This window comes from Ictalurus furcatus, chromosome 7 (assembly GCF_023375685.1).
Source record: "Ictalurus furcatus strain D&B chromosome 7, Billie_1.0, whole genome shotgun sequence".
In the NCBI taxonomy this organism is placed as follows: Eukaryota; Metazoa; Chordata; class Actinopteri; order Siluriformes; family Ictaluridae; genus Ictalurus; species Ictalurus furcatus.
The window spans coordinates 30,421,357-30,433,032 of NC_071261.1; the positions used below are offsets into that span (position 1 = coordinate 30,421,357).

Sequence of the window (11,676 nt, forward strand, 5' to 3'; positions counted from 1 at the left end):
GATGCCGATCAGCCTACAACGCATGTCTTTGGACTGGGGGAGGAAAGCGGAGTACCTGGGGGAAACCCCCGCAGCACGGGGAGAACGTGCAAACTCCGCACACACAGGACAGAGCTGGGAATCGAACCCCCGACCCTGGAGGTGCGAGGCGAACGTGCAAAAACAACGGAGTCCGAATACTCATTTCCCCCACTGTCTGATCTATTTGTACTGAACAATATTTAAATTAGCTTTTTTTCTACCACAGACAAAATAAAAGAAAGAAAATGAAAAAATAAACGTTTTTTTTAAAGTTTCAATGTAATGCACAAAACGAATGCACACAGACCCCTGAAACTAAACTGTGCACCTAATGTAGCAGACGTGAAAAGTAAAATCACATGCAGTACATGTGGAGGATAACGTGTCCAAAACCCACGTGTGTAAATTCTACTTCCAGTTCATTTGATTACTCACGTGAAGTTCGTGTGACTTTTCTGTAAAGGCGAGCCTGCGGGACATTGCAGGAAAAAAAAGATCCTGTATTAGCGTATTATCGAACAATGGCACGTGTCATTATTAGCATCTGTCTCTTACTGATCTTCATTATATTTCAGAGCATCCTGTTTTATGGAGAGCACGAACTGTCTTGTCAGCCAATCACAGGTGTGCGTTTCTCACCGATCTGCTCATACTTCCACTCCATATCACACCAGCTATAAAACTCCTCGCTCCTCAACCTTTGTACAGTGTGTTAGCGTCAGTGTTCATCCCGAGTCCGAGCTCCTCACCGCTCATTCAGCATGGACCGCTCGGCCGCACCGTGGACATTTCGGATTTGTATCGTAGCTCTCCTGAGCTGCGGGGTCGGGGCTCTGGTAGGTTTCATCTCACAAAAAGTGCCATGCATTTCTTAATAATTCATTTGACCTTCATAACCTGATTGAGTCAGTGGCATTAATAACATCAGCACTGTGTTATCTGTTCAATCAGTCTGGTCTTAGATAATACACAGCGCTGAAGAATTCTGACGAAATTAAAGACTTCTAATCTATAGGTTTATATAGAAATTCAGAGGTCTGAACTCATTTATATAGTTTTATATAAAGCTCTACATATTTCATTAAAGTAAATAAACACCAATTCATTTATCTATCTATCTATCTATCTGTTTGTGTTTATATAGTTGTACATAAAACTGCACATATTCAAGGGTTTCATTTGAATGGCTTTGTTTTGATATTACATTATATTATTATATTTTTTGTCTATATGTTTATTTATTTATGTTATTATTGTCTCTTTAAACATTTAATATGAGGTGTTCTTTGTTTTAGAAAGTGTTACTTTGTTTGTTTTGCTTTGGCTGTTATTATTATTATTATTATTATTATTATTATTATTATTATTATTATTTTAAGTCATGTTTTTCCTCTCACTTAGCCAACAAGCAAAGTAACAGGTAAGGCCAATTTTTATTTATTCCAAATACATACATACATACATACACACACACATATATATATATATATATATATATATATATATATATATATACACACACACATACATACATATATAGAGATAAGTTAGTACTTTATTAATCCCCAGACGGAGAAATTTGTGAATATACCCTACGTTTTGTAGATATGAGAAATAAAGCCAAATATATAAAATAGGAGTATTTATATATTTAAGCTGTGTATCTCTGATTGGATTTGACAGAGTATGATGTAGATGGTGGAAAAGAGGATCTATTTGCAGTCAATCAAGGTAAGGGAGCATTTAATAATAATAATAATAATAATAATAATAATAATAATAATAACATCCTCATCCAGCGTTTATAAAGTCAGTAGTCATAAAGACACACTGTGTTGTACTGTAGTTTATAAAGTGGCGTGTTTTATTGTCCTCACTGTCTGTCTGCAGCGGCTGGACTGGACCTCTTTGAGGGAGATATTTTATATGATGAGGTGAGCACCGGCGTCTGTCTACTTCATGTCTATAGTAACAGCAATAATCTTCGTGCTGGTAACAGAAACCGAAACTCCACCTCTGTTTTGTTTGTGAATGTTAGGAACAAGTGAGGAACTCCTTAATTGGGGATCAGTACCTATGGCCCACCACTGTGCCGTACTATTTTGAAGACGATTTGGGTAAGTCGTGTCTGCAGTGTAGACTTTTCTTTGTACTGACACTGGAAAGATGACTTCGCACATCTTTAACATTTATGTTTGTTAAAGAAGGTCTTGTACTTCTTGAAACAAGCAAAAAATAAAAATAAAAAGTCTGCCAATTAATTAAGATGAAACATGTTATAATTGTTTTATATACTAACTGCACACCCTAAACCACTATCAAACTTTGCACAACTAATAATAATAATAATAATAATAATAATAATAGTCGTTATAATCAGTCCTGGTACGTCAGTAGCACCACTTTGTGTTTCAGATATTAACGCCAAAGGTGTTATAATGAAGGCGTTTGAACAGTATCGCCTGAAGACCTGCATTGACTACAAACCCTGGAGTGGAGAAAAGAACTACATCTCTGTGTTTAAAGGCAGCGGGTGAGCGGAGTTACACACCACAGTTTAGAACACACTGAACCGTGCTGTAACGTGTTAAATGTTCAATAAGAGCATGGATGACTTTTCCTCCAATTTAAGTGCCAGTACTCTATAGACAACCTCATGCCAGGGTAGTTAGAGATGCACGCCATTTCATAGTTTGGTCTCGGTCATAAGGAAGGAATGGAGGGAGGGAGGAAAGAAAGAAGGAAGGAATGAAGGGAGAGAGGGAGAAAGGACGGAAGGGAGGCAGGAAGGAAAAGAGCAAAGAAGGAAGGGAGGGAGGGAGGAAGGAAGGAAGGAAAAAGGAAAGAAGTAAGGAAGGGAGAGAGGAAGGAAGGGAAGAAGGGAAGAAGGAAGGAATGAAGGACGGCAGAGAGGGAGAAAGGAAGGAAGGAAGGGAGGCAGGAAGGAAGGAAGTAAAGGAGCAAATAAGGAAGGGAGGTAGGGAGGGAGGGAGGAAGGAAGGAAGGAAGGGAGGAAGGAAGGAATGAAGGAAGGCAGAGAGGGAGAAAGGAAGGAAGTAAAGGAGCAAATAAGGAAGGGAGGTAGGGAGGGAGGAAGGAAGGAAGGAAGGAAGGGAGAGAGGGAGGAAGGGAAGAAGGAAGGAATGAAGGAAGGCAGAAAGGGAGAAAGGAGGGAAGGAAGGGAGGCAGGAAGGAAGGAAGTAAAGGAGCAAATAAGGAAGGGAGGTAGGGAGGGAGGAAGGAAGGAAGGAAGTAAGGAAGGGAGAGAGGAAGGAAGGGAAGAAGGAAGGAATGAAGGAAGGAATGAAGGAAGGCAGAGAGGGAGAAAGGATGGAAGGGAGGCAGGAAGGAAGGAAGTAAAGGAGCAAATAAGGAAGGGAGGTAGGGAGGGAGGAAGGAAGGAAGTAAGGAAGGGAGAGAGGGAGGAAGGGAAGAAGGAAGGAATGAAGGAAGGCAGAGAGGAAGAAAGGAAGGAAAGGTACAAAGAAGGGAGGGAGGGAGGAAGGAAGAAAGGAAGGAAGGGAGAAAGGAAGGAAAGAAGGAAGAGAGGGAGGCAGGGAGAAAGGGAAGGAAGAAAGTAAGGAAGAAACGAAGAGAGAGAAGGATAAAAGTAAGGAAGGAATGAAGAAGGATGGAAAGAGGGAACTGAGGAAAGAAAGAAAGAAAAAAAAGAAAGATGAGAAAAGTATATACAGTGTCCTCCACTAATATTGGCACTCTTGGTAAATATGAGCAAAGAAGGCTGTGAAAATTTGTCTTTATTGTTTAACCTTTTGATCTTTTGTTAACAAAATTCACAATGATACTCTGCTGTCATGGATATCAAACAATTGCAAACAAAACAGGTTTATCAAAAAAAAAAAAAAAACAAACAAAAAAAACCAGCTGAGCATTGGGCAGCAGGGTGTTGAGTAATCTGACTGCCTCAGGGAAGAAACTGTTGTGGAGTCTGCTGGTGGTGGCACGGATGCTCCTGTACCTTCTGCTAGATGGCAGGAGGGTGAGTAGTGTATGAAAAGGGTGAGGGGGTCGTCTGTAATACTGGTGGCTTTGCGGATGCAGCGGTTGTTGAATGAGGTGTCGATGGTGGTAGAGAGACCCGATGATCTTTATAGCTGTCCTCACAATTCGCTGTAGGGTCTTGCGGTTGGAGGCTGTGCAGTTCCCGTACCACACAGGGAGACGGCTGGTCAGGATGCTCTCTATCGTCCCTCTGTAGAAGGAGGTGAGGATGGGAGGGGGAGTTTGGATCTCTTCGGCCTCCACAGGAAGTGGACGCTCTGCTGGGCCTTCTTGACTAGGCAGGTGGTGTTGAGAGTCCTGGTGTTTGTGAAGTGACTGTGGTTTCTTTCTAGATAGTTGCGTTTTGCCTCTCCGATAGCCGGGGACCGTGCTTACTGTGCGGAGTGCTGCTTTGTCATCAGACCTGAAGACTCGTGAAGTCTCGGGTTTTCAGCAGCGAGCGCACTTCAGCAGTCCTCCATGGTTTCTAGTTTGCACACGTGGTGATGGTCTTGAAGGAAGTTACATCATCTATGCACTTGCTGACGTAGCCAGTTACTGATGCTGTGTAGTCCTCCAGGTCTGTGGTGTTGTGGTATGAAGCAGACTCTCTGAACATATTCCAGCCTGTGTGCTCAAAACAGTCCTGAAGTGCTGAGATGGCTCCCTCAGACCAGGTTCTCACAAACAATTCTTTTTCATGCCCAGGTGTTTCTCTTCTGTGGGGAACCAACGTAAAGGAAAGCAGACCTTATCCATCGGAGCAGGATGTGACCGAATCGCCACCATTGAACACGAGTTCCTTCATGCGCTGGGGTTCTGGCACGAGCAGTCACGTGCCGATCGTGACGACTACGTCACCATCATGTGGGATCGCATCCAAGCAGGTGCTACAGTACACTTTCCATAAATGATCATTTGTTCCACTGAACACTTAGGCAAACATTCAATAAGCTACCGTCAGCGATTTCACCGGACTAAGAGTTCCTGTGGGTTATGTAGTTCATACAGTAGCAACCCTACTCAAGAGTCCTGTTATAGGAAAATAATCAATGACCTGGTGGTGTGATGACGCAAAGTTACTATTACCACCTTGAAGTTCGCCATTTTCCTATAACAGCACATCTGTAAGCGTTTGATTCCCTTTAATTTGCCAAACAATAACAATTTTAATGTATTAAAGAAGAGACAGCAAAAAAACACATGGTTAGAGTCCATCATACAAGTACCTGTGTAAAATGTTACCATAGAAACGATTCAACGAGCACATTACGACTACTGCTGCTGTTATAGAAATCAAACCAATCAGAGTTGAGAATTCAGCACTGCTGTGGTGTAAACAGTATTATTTAACCTGTCATTAATACTGTAATACTTCATTGTGCTTTGTTCTACATCTTCATTGGCTTGCAATGTTTAAATAAACCCTGTACTCTGAGTGTACGTATTTGCAGGAGGTCATTTCTAAGATGAAAACTACTATACGAGTGGACGAGTATAAGAGACTCTGACGAGTAATCCTATCCTCCATTCAGCACATTAATCACATATTTGTTCTTCAGGCAGGGAGCACAATTTCAATAAATACGACGACACAACGTCAAGCTCCCTGAACGTACCTTATGACTACGGCTCCATGATGCACTACAGTAAGACTGCCTTCCAGAACGGCACCGAGCCCACCATCGTCACCAAGATTCCCGCCTTCAGCGACGTCATCGGCCAGCGCATGGAGTTCAGCGACAGCGACCTGCTCAAGCTGAACCGGCTTTACAACTGCAGTAAGGCTGTCTTTGGTGCCGTTACGGTTCTGAACACTGGGTTCTGAAATCTTTTTTGAACGCTTGCCGAAGGCAGTTATGCCAGGCTCGAATTTTCGATTTTTAAAGATTTGTTCTTTCTAGGAAACAACAAACACGTTGGACATGACTGAAAAAAATGAAGTACGCTCACACTAGGGTTTATTAAATGGAATCCCACTGCATAACTAACAAGTATAACAAGTAATAACCATAGCATGGGATTTGACTAAAAGATTTAACATTTAGCACCCTTAAACTCTAGATATTCTAAATCTCTAAATGCAGGAATCAGCAACTGGCGAGACCATGGTCCTGATGTGGACTCAGCAAAGTATTGTAGTGGATAAACCCACGCAATCAAAACAAATACTATACAATATACCCATCTACATATGAAAAAAACTGGCTGCAATTCAGTGACTCCATGCGTATATTTAATATATTTCTAGTTCATTTACCCTCTCCGGTCTGATTAGTGTAGTGATAATATGGCTTGGTAAAAAAATTAATAATAAAGTAAAGAGAAAAACAGAATGGACAGAGAAGTGTGTTTATGCGCCGCTTCAAGGTTTAAAAGCAACAACAACAAAAAAAAAAACCCGTCTAAGATGTCTAATCTGTTCAGAGTCCACGTGCTAGGCAAAAGTGGTAACGTGACACGCCAGTGAGAAACGAACAAGTTGATGTCTTATGAGTTAATCATTAACAGTTAAGCATTAAATGGTAACTACAGGGTGTCCCAAAGGTCTTCATACACAGGGGACTGAACAACCTTTTAGCAAAATGTCTTCCAAAATTTAAATAAAAGGTACATTTTGCTAAAAAGTATCCTCTGTATGGAGACTTTTGGGACACCCTGTATCTCTGCCATTCAGGTAATCTTATCTGGGCAACCTTTGTAAACAAAGAATTTTATTGAGTACATTCATCTTATTGTGTTGACTAAGTGACTCCGGCTTATCTCTGAAAGAACTTGATCAAGTCCATTCTGTAATATCTATTATCTTTAGACATCCATTTATGGTGGCTATTAGGCGCTTATCTTCTCAACACTACTTCAGCAGCTTGAGTTAAGAGCAGACTTGGCGATCGCAAAGGATCACAGACAAGCAGATGCTACCATAATCTTTTCGCAAGATGTCTTTATTTCTGAAAGAGTACTGCTTACACTGTCAGAATAGCTGAAAGAGCATGGACTTAGCTAGCAGTGCAGCCAGTGGTGGCTCAGTGTTTAAGACGCTGGACTACTGATCAGAAGGTCTTGAGTTCGAATCCCAGCACTATGACCCTTCCACTGCTGGGCCTTGTTCCACTGCTGGGGCAACTGCTCAGTTGTATAAATGAGATAAATGCAAGCCGCTCTGGGCAGCTGCCAAATGCCGTAAAATGTTGACTTCGACCAGACTAGTCTGTCATGTACTCATTACCTTGTAATTTTATGACTGTACAAAGTATCCCATTTACTGTTGTTGATCTGTGTAATCCATTTTGTAGCAAGACCCACAACTTTCCTGGACACCTGTGACTTTGAGCTGGAGAATATTTGTGGTATGATCCAAGGTCAGGGTGATAACGCAGACTGGGAACGTGTCACCAAGGCAACTGGTGGACCCGACACAGACTATTCCAACATGGGACGCTGTACTGGTACTAATACCTTTTCACTGATGTTTCACCATCTAATGTATACACTTGGGCAGAAAGGTGGCGCTGTGGATAGCTCAACACTCCAGGGTCTAGAGTATGACTCTGAGCTCAAGTTAGAGCATGTCCATAGTTGGACATACTGTATGAACCGGATGCTTATAAATATAGCTCTAACTTCTTGTTAGTTTAATGTTGAGTGAATGTTCTCGTGGTTTTCTGTTCAATAGGAACAGGCTACTTTATGCACTTCAGTACAGTCAGTGGCAGTGAAGGGCACACTGCTCTGTTAGAAAGCAGGCTGCTCTACCCTAACCGCAACTACCAGTGTCTACAGTTCTTCTACTACCACAGTGGGAACCCCAATGACAAGCTGGAGATCTGGGTGAGAGAATACAATGAAGCCAACCCTAGCGGAACACTACGCATGATCGAGACAATAACTGGTGAGTTAGGATAAGCAAGTCAAGAATGACAGTTGGTTTGCATGCGAGATCCTTTGACCAATGCTGTAACATCAAAACATGCTAACACATATATGGTGTTCTTCTTTAAAGGACTGCCCGAGACGTTATGGCAGCTACACCATGTAAGCCTAAACGTCTCCACAAAGTTCCGTGTGGTATTTAAAGGCACAAAGGGTGCTGGAAGCTCCACAGGTGGGCTCTCTTTGGACGATGTCAATCTTTCTGAGACCACCTGCCCAGAACATGTGTGGCGGATCAAGAACTTCAAAAGTATTATGGAAAACACACCAAGAGGCACTGCTATATACAGCCCACGCTTTCGTTCAAAGTATGGATACACCTTCCAGATGGGCTTGTACCCCAATGGCACGGAGACTTCCAAGGACATGGGAGCCTTTGCTTCTCTGACATCTGGCGATGACGTGATCGATGGTGAACTCACTTGGCCTTGCCCATGGATGCAGATTACTATGATGCTAATGGATCAGAACGCGGACATCCGCAAACGCATGTCCAACCAGAGAAGTGTCACATCTGACCCCAATCAGAAAGTAGAAGGTAGCTCTTTGTACACATTTAACATGATGTCTGCGTATTTTAAGACCACAGGTGCATTCACAATTTTGTAACATGCCTATTTTTTGGGGGGTGGGGTAAGGATCTACAATGTTTTTCTGGGACAACCCACGAAAAGTTGGAATGGAAGTAACAGATGGGGATGGCACTAAATACTTCAGAGGACCAGGATTCGGAACATCTGTATACCTGACTCAGGCCAGAGCACTCAGCAGAGAATTTATCAAGGGTGGAGATGCCATCTTCCTTCTCAGCATGGAAGGTAAGAAAATCTGGGTGTACCAAGGTGGTAATTAGCCATATGTAGAAGCATCAACTCATTGTCTGAAGACAGGAAAGGGGTGGTCTTACCTCAATGTCTCGGTGCTCAGGACTCCCTACCTCCAACACACCTGGCCCATCTAATTAATGGCTTAATAATTAGCTGATCAGTTAGATCAGATGTTTCGGCAATAGGGAATACTTGCATGGCATGGGGTTCTGAGGACTGGAAGAAAGAACCTCTGGGATAGGATAGGATAGGATTGTCTTCCTGTCAATCATGCACTACAAAGAAGACTTGAATTCAAGAATGAAGTCTTTATATAGAATAACTTAATGAGATTTTGCACAGAACAAAAGACCCCGTAAAGATTTGAGGTATCAAGCTAATAGTTTAGTTTTTTGAGGAACCCATTAGTTAATACTAATTGTATCCAATCAATCAAACCTTACTTACCTCAAGTTACACTGGACCAAATTATAGATAACTGATAATGAACAATGACCCTCAACCCTTCACACATCTTGCAGAGGAATTCCTCATTTAAACATTGGAGTGTATGGCTAAGAGTTATCACTTAAAAATATGTCAAAAGAGCCGTTTTCTTCCCATCAATGTATGAATCTGGAATGATTGACAGCTGTGGAGGTGTTTTGAAGTCTCCAATATGGAAGCCCCGCCCCCTTACCCCCCATATCTGTAATCTCTAGCCTTGTCTCAATTGCGTTAACATCAGGTTGCAATATATAGTTACAAATAAAATTAAACAGTGACTCAAACATCGTGTAAAATCTAATATTCATCCATTACAAATTTTCCTAGTGACAATATACGAGCTTCCCCCAAGCGCCTGGTGGTTACCATAAAACCTCGTATATACGTGCACGTACAGTTTCAGAGGGTTGGCAGGTCTGGGTTTTTTTTTTTTTCCTTCTCAATGTAGATGAAAGCTCCACTTTGTAATAAATTGTTTCCCATTTTTGTCCTGTAGATATCTCGCACTTGGTTTCTTCTCAGCCCCTCCCTCCCACAACCCCTACTGATGATCTATGCACCTTGATAAAATGTGAAAATGATGGAGTGTGTGTGATGGACGGTGTAAAAGCAGCCTGCAGGTAAGTATCAGCACAGAGGGAGTCTCCTATGTAAACATCTAAAATTGTGTCAACGTTACCATTGTTCTCAGGAATCTGGTTATATTTACTAATCATGTAGTTACTTTGACATTTTATGTCATTGGCCAGAGGCCCTTATCCAGAGCGACTTGTATCTCATTTATACAACTGAGGAGTTGAGGGTTAAGGGCCTTGCTCAAGGAGTGGCAGCTTGGTGGTGCTGGGATTTGAACTCACAATATCCAATGTCTTACCCACTGAGCTACCATGTAACGATTGGTAAACAATGTTACGTTTCCCTCCGCAGGTGTGTCGTAGGTGACGACTGGTGGTACTACGGGGACAGATGTCAGTTTAAGAGTTCGAACCAAGACGGTGTGGTGACGGCAGTCGTGTCCACAGTTGTGGTCTTTGTCGTCATGTTGGTGGTGACTGTAGTGATCGTGGTGTGCATGAAGAAGAAGTTTAAGAAGAAAATGAATGACATGGGGGGCGGGACTACCACACAAAACAACTATGCAAGTTAACAGCACAAGGAATCATGTAATCGGTAACGGTACTGGCAATATAAACTTGTGTGTGTATATAACAAGAAGATTTCCATGTCATTTAAATCTCAAGCAAAATAAAACCGTTCCCATTTTCATTGGTTTCGGAACCTTTTGGCTCTTGGTTTTACTTGATTGAGGACACTGATCATCGATGTAAACATACAACGCAGGCCCTTTTTTAAAAAACTTTTCAATAATTCATTCATCTTCAGTAAGTGCTTCATCCTAGTCAGGGTCACAGTGGATCCAGAGGAACAACACAGGAATACACCTTTACTTAGAGTTCAGGTCTCACACACACGTACACACTAATTCACACCTAATTCACATTTAGAGTTGCTGATCCACTTACCAACCTGGATGTGGAAGAAAACCGGATAACCTGGAGGAAACCCACATGGACACGAGGAGAACGTATGAAACTCTGCACAGACAGTATCCCGAGCTCAGGATCGAACCGGGAACCCTGGAGCCATGAGGTGGCAACGCTACGCATTACCCATATGTAGCAGTGCTGCCATCTTGTGGCTGGTCTGAGATAGAACCTTAACCCTTTTATGCATAAATAAAATAAAAAAAAGATATGTATATATATATATATATAGATAGATAGATAGATAGATAGACAGATTCTGTAGATGGTTTGTGTTACTTAAAATGGCATGTCTTCTAAATTTTGACTTTGTTTAACGATATAACGTATTGTAAAGTTAATGAATCTTACAAACAAAAGATTATAACAGATTATACCTTTAAAAAACAAGCCCCCCCCAAAAATGCGTTAATAAATGTCAAATGTGTATAACAATAAATAAGAATATTTAATGTTGATGACCAAATGTAAAGAATATATAATTTATTTATTTATTTATTATTATTATTATTATTTATTTTTTTTTACTAAAATAGAAAAAAAAAAAAAAAAAAAAAAAGACACCACAAAATGCAGATGATTTTCAGGTTAAAAAAATAAATAAATAAAAAAGGTAAGCTGTTAACTGAAGTCTAGCACAAATATATTTCTAGAAAGCAACAGAAATCAGGATAATGATCTAGGCTAAAATTACATCACGGGACGATGTCCTATGTTTTCCTTACCTTAAATTGACGCTCTAAACGTGGACACCATGATCCACCATGATCACGGACTGCAAACGTTCTAAATATTGCTTTACGATCACTCTTGTTGAAATGCAGGAGAGAAGCCTGCACTAATAATGAGCAAACAAACAAACA

The 11,676-nt window shown here is 41.3% G+C and overlaps 1 protein-coding gene across 1 annotated transcript; it reads left to right on the plus strand.

Moving 5' to 3' along the window:
* Window positions 1–524: 524 nt before the first annotated feature.
* Window positions 525–10,547, plus strand: mep1bb (meprin A subunit beta b). Its single transcript, XM_053629737.1, has 14 exons — window positions 525–857; window positions 1,423–1,441; window positions 1,705–1,752; window positions 1,912–1,955; window positions 2,060–2,138; window positions 2,437–2,554; window positions 4,732–4,910; window positions 5,586–5,804; window positions 7,320–7,472; window positions 7,700–7,915; window positions 8,027–8,494; window positions 8,595–8,774; window positions 9,766–9,889; window positions 10,197–10,547. The coding sequence occupies exons 1-14, from the start codon at window positions 783–785 to the stop codon at window positions 10,414–10,416; spliced, it is 2,142 nt and encodes a 713-aa protein (XP_053485712.1). The 5' UTR covers window positions 525–782; the 3' UTR covers window positions 10,417–10,547.
* The last annotated feature ends 1,129 nt before the right edge of the window (window positions 10,548–11,676 follow it).

Coding starts and splice junctions, on each gene's coding strand:
- mep1bb (XM_053629737.1), top strand. CDS start 783: ATGGACCGCTCGGCCGCACCGTGGACATTTCGGATTTGTATCGTAGCT. Junction 1,753..1,911: donor TCTATTTGCAGTCAATCAAG/GTAAGGGAGCAT, acceptor GTCTGTCTGCAG/CGGCTGGACTGGACCTCTTT. Junction 1,956..2,059: donor GAGATATTTTATATGATGAG/GTGAGCACCGGC, acceptor TGTGAATGTTAG/GAACAAGTGAGGAACTCCTT.